General features: G+C 46.7%; 1 protein-coding gene across 1 annotated transcript; it reads left to right on the top strand.

The window, feature by feature from the left end:
* The first annotated feature begins 5,336 nt into the window (after positions 1 to 5,336).
* LOC120022736 (E3 ubiquitin-protein ligase TRIM39-like) lies at positions 5,337 to 7,019 on the top strand. The gene is made up of 2 exons (XM_038966729.1): positions 5,337 to 6,038; positions 6,108 to 7,019. The coding sequence occupies exons 1-2, from the start codon at positions 5,337 to 5,339 to the stop codon at positions 7,017 to 7,019; spliced, it is 1,614 nt and encodes a 537-aa protein (XP_038822657.1).
* Positions 7,020 to 7,793: the final 774 nt, after the last annotated feature.

Below are 7,793 nucleotides of genomic sequence, written 5' to 3'. Positions count from 1 at the left end.
TTTCCTGTTGTTTCTATCCATAATCCTCTTTATTTTTCTGAAACTGGGAAGTAGTTGTTTCACCAGATTTTTTTACACCATATTACAGTTTTGGTGTTGTCACGCCCTGGCCTTAGTATTCTTTGTTTTCTTTATTATTTTAGTTAGGTCAGGGTGTGACATGGGGAATGTTTGTGTTTTGTCTCGTCTTGGGTGGTTATATGGTAAAGGGGGTGTTGGGTTTAGTGTATGGGGTTGTGTTTAGTGAATGTGTCTAGGTATGTCTATGGTTGCCTGAGTGGTTCTCAATCAGAGACAGCTGTCTTTCATTTGTCTCTGATTGGGAGCCATATTTAAGGCAGCCATAGGCATTATGCGTTTGTGGGTAATTGTCTATGTAGAACGTTTGTAGCTTTTGTATTTGCACTTACGTTTGTAGCTTCACGGTTGTTTTGTTTAGTTTTGTTATAAGTGTTCGTTTCGTGTTTTCACTCTTCTCTAATAAAAGAGAATGTATTTTTCACACGCTGCGTTTTGGTCCTCTCTCTCACCGCAAGACGATCGTGACAGAATTACCCACCGTAACGGGACCAAGCAGCGTGTCAAGCGGCAGCAGGAACATACACAGGATTTATGGCAATGGGAGCAGGATCTGGACTATACTACGTGGGAGGAGATCGACAGGTGGGCGATCGACCCAGGGCGAATGCCGGAGCCCGCCTGGGATTCTCTGGAACAGTGCGAGGAGGGATACCGGCGAATGGAGGCAGCACGACGACGCGGTAGGAAGCCTGTGAGTCAGCCCAAAAAATGTATTGGGGGGGGTACAAGGGAGTGTGGCGAAGTCAGGTAGGAGACCTGCGCCAACTCCCCGAGCTTACCGTGGAGCGCGAAAGTACGGGCAGACACCGTGTTATGCGGTAGAGCGCACGGTGTCTCCTGTACGTGTGCATAGCCCGGTGCGGGTTATTCCACCTCCCCGCACTGGCAGGGCTAGATTGAGTATTGAGCCGGATGTCATGAAGCCGGCCCAACGCATCTGGCCTCCAGTGCGTCTCCTCGGGCCGGCATACATGGCACCAGCCTTACGCATGGTGTCCCCGGTTCGCCTACACAGCCCAGTGCGGGTTATTCCACCTCCCCGCACTGGTCGGGCTACGGGGAGCATACAACCAGGTAAGGTTGGGCAGGCTCAGTGCTCAAGGGAGCCAGTACGCCTGCACGGTCCAGTATTTCCGGCGCCACCTCCCCGCCCCAGCCCAGTACCACCAGTGCCTACACCACGCACCAGGCTTCCTGTGCGTCTCCAGAGCCCTGTTCCTCCTCCACGCACTAGCCCTGTGGTGCGTGTCTCCAGCCTATTACCACCAGTGCCTACACCACGCACCAAGCCTCCTGTGCGTCTCCAGAGTCCTGTGCATCCTGTTGCTGCTCCCCGCACTAGCCCTGAGATGCGTGTCCCCAGCCCGGTACCACCAGTTCCGGCACCACGCACTAGGCCTAATGTGCGTCTCCAGGGTCCAGTATGCCCTGTTCCTTCTCCCCGCACTAGCCCTGAGATGCGTGTCCCCAGCCCGGTACCACCAGTTCCGGCACCACGCACTAGGCCTAATGTGCGTCTCCAGGGTCCAGTATGCCCTGTTCCTTCTCCCCGCACTAGCCCTGAGATGCGTGTCCCCAGCCCGGTACCACCAGTTCCGGCACCACGCACTAGGCCTAATGTGCGTCTCCAGGGTCCAGTATGCCCTGTTCCTTCTCCCCGCACTAGCCTTCAGGTACGTGTCCCCAGCCCGGTACCACCAGTTCCGGCACCACGCACTAGGCCTAATGTGCGTCTCCAGGGTCCAGTATGCCCTGTTCCTTCTCCCCGCACTAGCCTTCAGGTGCGTGTCCCCAGCCCGGTACCACCAGTTCCGGCACCACGCACCAGGCCTACAGTGCGCCTCAGCCGGCCAGAGTCTGCCGTCTGTCCTGAGCCTTCAAAGTCGCCAGCCAGCCATGAGCAGCCATGAGCAGCCAGCCAGCCATGAGCAGCCAGCCAGCCATGAGCAGCCAGCCAGCCATGAGCAGCCAGAGTCGCCAGCCAGCCATGAGCAGCCAGAGTCGCCAGCCAGCCATGAGCAGCCAGAGACACCAAAGCTGGTATTGACAATGGTGGAGTGGGGGTCACGTCCCGCACCCGAGCCGCCGCCATAGGAAGGCCCACCCCGGACCCTCCCCTTTTGTGTTAGGTTTTGCGGCCGGAGTCCACACCTTTGGGGGGGGGGGGGGGGGTACTGTCACGCCCTGGCCTTAGTATTCTTTGTTTTGTTTTCTTTATTATTTTAGTTAGGTCAGGGTGTGACATGGGGAATGTTTGTGTTTTGTCTCGTCTTGGGTGGTTATATGGTAAAGGGGGTGTTGGGTTTAGTGTATGGGGTTGTGTTTAGTGAATGTGTCTAGGTATGTCTATGGTTGCTTGAGTGGTTCTCAATCAGAGACAGCTGTCTTTCATTTGTCTCTGATTGGGAGCCATATTTAAGGCAGCCATAGGCATTATGCGTTTGTGGGTAATTGTCTATGTAGAACGTTTGTAGCTTTTGTATTTGCACTTACGTTTGTAGCTTCACGGTCGTTTGTTGTTTTGTTATAAGTGTTCGTTTCGTGTTTTCACTCTTCTCTAATAAAAGAGAATGTATTTTTCACACGCTGCATTTTGGTCCTCTCTCTCACCGCAAGACGATCGTGACAGGTGTAAAAGGGTAAGCCTTCCCTCATCTTTTAAAAGCTGGTTTTCATACCCGAAAGGTGAAGCCATATTGTGACTGGTGCAAAAGGGTTTTAAAAGAACAGGTATATTGATATGACTTAAGGGCTTGAGCTATGAATGGTTAACTTCACGAGCAGGAAATAGAGACTTACAGTAAAGCATTGCAACGCAGGTATTCTGTCACTCGACTGGCGGTAAGGAGCATCAGAGAGTGTTGATAGAAGTGGAATGTAACACATCTTGTCTCATTTTGTCTCATCTTCAGAGGTTTTCTACACAGCTGCACTACTAGGACCAGAGTGGTGGAGAAAGCAGTGTCCACACAGACACATTCATACACACAAACGAAGGTGGGTAAAGAGTTAATCACAGCCCTTTCTGTGTACTCCTGTTTTTACTTGTTTGTCTTTAGGCAAAAAACTCATTTGTAAACTAAATATATTTACATGTATATTTAAGTATATATTCTTATCCCATTCCTTTACTTAGATTTGTGTGTATTGGGTAGTTGTTGTGGAATTGTTAGATATTGCTGCACGGTTGGAACTAGAAGCACAAGCATTTCGTTACTCGCAATAACATCAGCTGTGTATGTGACCAATAGAATGTGATTTGAATTACTCTAATTCTGAATTAATTTACAGTTATTACTACTCTGCTTTCAGAAAGTATTCACACTCCTTTTCCAAATGTTGTTGTGTTAGACAGCATTTGAAATGGATGTCAAAGTGGAATAATGTTTTTAGAATGTTTAACAAATTAATTAAAAATGAAAAGCTGAAATGTCTTGAGTCAATAAGTATTCAACCCCTTTGTTATGGCAAGCCTAAATAAGTTCAGGAGTAAAAATGTGCTTTACAAGTCATAGTAAGTTACATGGACTCACTTTGTGTGCAATAATAGCGTGTAACGTAATTTGAGCAACTACCTCATCTCTGTACCCCACACATACAATTACCTGTAAGGTCCCTCAGTCATGCAGTGAATCTCTGTCATGTATAAGCAGGGAGTCAGGAAGCAGGTGCAGAAGGTGAGTTTAATAATGATAAACATGACAAATACAAAACAGGAGCAGTGTACTGAACGTAACTAAACCAGTCCTGCCTGATGACTGAGGCTGTATGAAGGGAGATTAATCAGGGTGGTGATGAAGTCCAGGTGTGCTTAACGATGGGGAACAGGTGTGCGCAATGATGGTTGCCAGGTGCGCACAATGTGGGTTACCGGGGCCGGTGGTTAGTATACCAGAGACGTCGAGCGCCAGAGGGAGGGACAGTAATAAGCAATAAGTCCCTAAAGTAAAACCACAAAAGAAATTGGCATAGAAATGAACTTTATGTTCTTATTACAAAGTGTTATGTTTGGAGCAAATCCAACTCAACACATCACTGACTACCGCTCTTCATATTTTCAACCACGGTGGTGGCTGCATCATGTTATGGGTATGCTTGTCATCGGCAAGGACTGGGGAGTGTTTTAGGATAAAAATACATGGAATAGAGCTAAGCACAAGCAAAATCCTAACGGAAAAGCTGGTTCAGTCTGCTTTCCAACAGACACTCGTAGACAAATTCACATTTCAGCAGGACAATAACCTAAAACACAATGCCAAATATACACCGGAGTTGCTTACCAAGATGACATTGAATGTTCCTGAGTGGCCTAGTTACAGTTTTGACTTACATTGGCTTGAAAATATATGGCAAGACATAACAATGGCTATAGAGCAATGATCAACAACCAACTTGACAGAGCTTGAAGAATTAAAAAAATTATAATGTTCCAATATTGTACAATCCAGGTGTGCAAAGCTCTGAGAGACTTACCCAGAAAGACTCACAGCTGTAATCACTGCCAAAGGTGATTCTAACATGTATTGACTCAGGTGTAACGGCTGTCGTCCTCTTCTTCCTCTGAAGAGGTGTAGCAAGGATTGGACCAATACGCAGCGTGGTAGGTGTCCATGTTTTAATAGGAAAAACTGAACATGAACACAAATACAAAAACAATAACCGTGAACAAACCGAAACAGTCCCGTGTGGCACAAACACTGACACAGGAAACAATCACCCACAAAATACCCAAAGAACATGGCTGCCTAAATATGGTTCCAAATCAGAGACAACGATAAACACCTGCCTCTAATTGAGAACCAATCTAGGCAACCATAGACTTACATAAACACCTAGAATGAACACAACCCCATAAATCTACAAAAACACCTAGACAGTACAAACACCCTAGACGAGACAAAAACACACAAACCACCCTCGTCACACCCTGACCTAACCAAAATAATAAAGAGAACAAAGATAACTAAGGCCAGGGTGTGACATCAGGGGTGTGAATACTTATGTAAATTAGATCATTCTGTATTTCATTTTCAATAAATGTGCTAACATTTCTAAAAACATGTTTTCACTTTGTCATTATGGAGTATCGTGTGTAGATGGGTGAGAAAAAATTATATTTAATCCATTTTGAAGTCAGGCTGTAAATGTGGCATAAGTCAAGAGGTGTGAATACATTCTGAAGGGCACTGTACATTTAGTAAGCAAAGCTATCAAAGCTCACTCATTCCAATAACTGTTCATTATGCGTTCCAGATATGGTATCCCCCAGCAGTCTCCTGTCTGAAGAGCAGTTCCAGTGCGCTATCTGTCTGGATGTGTTTACTGACCCAGTCTCCATCCCGTGTGGACACAACTTCTGCAAGGCCTGTATCAAAGGATACTGGGATAGCACACATCTGTGCCAGTGTCCCCTGTGTAACAAAATATTCCACAGAAGACCTGAACCAGATGTCAACAGAACACTCAAAGAAGTTGCGGAACATTTTAAGGGATTGAGAGTGAGAAACAGAGAGGATTCAGCTGCAGAGCCTGGAGAAGTGGTCTGTGATGTCTGCACTGGCAGGAAGCGCAAGGCTCTGAAATCCTGCCTCGTTTGTCTGACCTCGTACTGTGACACTCATCTGGAGCATCATCAGATAGCCCCAGCCCTGAAGAGACACCAACTGATCGACCCTGTAAAGAACCTTGAAGACAGGGTATGTAAGAAGCACAACAAACTCCTCGAGCTGTTCTGTAGGACTGACCAGACATGTGTGTGTCAGTTCTGCTCTGAGACTGACCACAAGGCTCACAACAGCATACCTCTGGAAGAAGAATGTGACCAAAGGAAGGCTCAGCTTGGGAAGACAGAGGCAAAAGTGAAGCAGATGATTCAGGAGCGTCTGCAGAAGGTCAAGGAGATCAAACACTCCGTAGATCTCAGCAAGAGACACACTGAGATGGATATATCTGGCAAAGTGCAGGTTTTCACCGCTCTAGTTCACTCCATTGAGACACTTAAGGCTGAGCTCACTGGTGTGGTTGAGCAGAAGCAAGAAGCTGCAGAGAGGTGCGGTGAAGGTCTTATTAAAGAACTGGAGCAAGAAATCACTGAGCTGAAGAGGATAAGCTCTGAGCTGGGGCAGCTTCCACACACCGAGGACCATCTCCAATTCCTCCAGAGCTCCCCATCCTGGTGTCTCCCAGTAAAGACCAAGGACTGGTCTGAGATCAGTGTTCAAAGCCACCTGCGCATGGGGTACATGAAAAGAGCTGTATCTCAGCTGGAGGACAAACTAATGAGTAAGGTAAAGAGATTTCATAATGAGATGGAGAATGAGCTGAGGATGTTGTGTGAAGCTAAGACAAAGAAGATTCAGCAGTATACAATGGATGTGACTCTGGACCCTGACACAGCACATCCTGAACTAATCCTGTCCGTGGATGGGAAACAAGTGAGGTGTGGGAACCAATCACAGACTTTCTTGAGGAACCCAAAGAGGTTTACTTATACATACAGTGTCCTGGGGAAGGAAGGGTTCTCCTCAGGGAAATCTTACTTTGAGGTACAGGTGAAGGGGATGACTGAATGGGATTTAGGAGTGGCCACAGAGTCGATCAATAGGCAGGGGTGGTTACCACTGAGCCCTGAGGATGGACTCTGGACTTTTGGCCTGGATACAGATAATGACTATGTGCCTAATGACCCCAAAGTACCCCACCACCTGAAAAAGAAGCCCCAGAAGGTGGGGGTGTTTGTGGATTATGAGGAGGGTCGGGTCTCCATTTATGATGTGGATGCCACAGCCAGATCTCACATCTGCTCTTTCACTGGCTACAAATTCACTGAGAAACTCTATCCATACTTCAACTGTGGGTATCCTGATGGTAAAAGAAACGCAGCCCGACTGGTCATCTCTCCTGTCAGTCACATGACTGCACCAGTGCGAGGGGTGTGATCCGATATAAACAAATAGTTGCTTGGTTTTTTTAGGATGAGGATACAGTGACTTAGTAATTCTGGCCTTCATTCCTGTATATGGTGTGTACTCTGATGTAACTAATCTCAAGGTATAAATGTATCAATGCAACTGTTTATCTAATTTTTCTTGTGAAAATAAAGAAAAAGTACTGTACTTCCCTAAACTGTGTGTTGATCTGTCTCTGTGGATTGATGGCTGAAGGAAATTGCCAAAGGAGAGTGGGGAACATCATTCCTGGCATTGCTAATTGAACTGATCCGATCTGGTCTGACAGGAACAGCAAGCAGGTGTGCATCCCCCGCAGGGCGGGTGGCTCACGGGCTCTGGGGGCCCCAAACCCCTTCTCCCCATATAGCATATGAACATGTCATAAGCCATGGCCAAAATGTTTAGAATTACAGGAAATTAGGTGTAAAACTGCAACATTTCTCTCAGCCGCATGGCAAAATGTGTAGAATAGCAGTGAATTATCTTTAAAAATGCTAAATTCTCTAAACCTCATTGTAAAATCAAATCAAGTCAAATGTTATTTGTCACATGCGCGGAATCCAACAGGTGTAGACCTTACAGTGAAATGCTTACTTACGAGCCCCTAACCGACAGTGCAGTTTCAAAAAATACAGATAAGAAAAAGAGATAAAAGTAACAAGTAATTAAATAGGAGCAGTAAAAAAGCAATATATAGAGGGGGGTGCTGGTACAGAGTCAATGTGCGGGGGCACCGGTTAGTTGAGGTAGTATGACCATGTA

Source organism: Salvelinus namaycush, chromosome 2 (genome assembly GCF_016432855.1).
Source record: "Salvelinus namaycush isolate Seneca chromosome 2, SaNama_1.0, whole genome shotgun sequence".
Taxonomy (NCBI): domain Eukaryota; kingdom Metazoa; phylum Chordata; class Actinopteri; order Salmoniformes; family Salmonidae; genus Salvelinus; species Salvelinus namaycush.
Note: the sequence above shows the minus strand (reverse complement) of the source record. Positions and strands in the feature narration are given on the sequence as shown.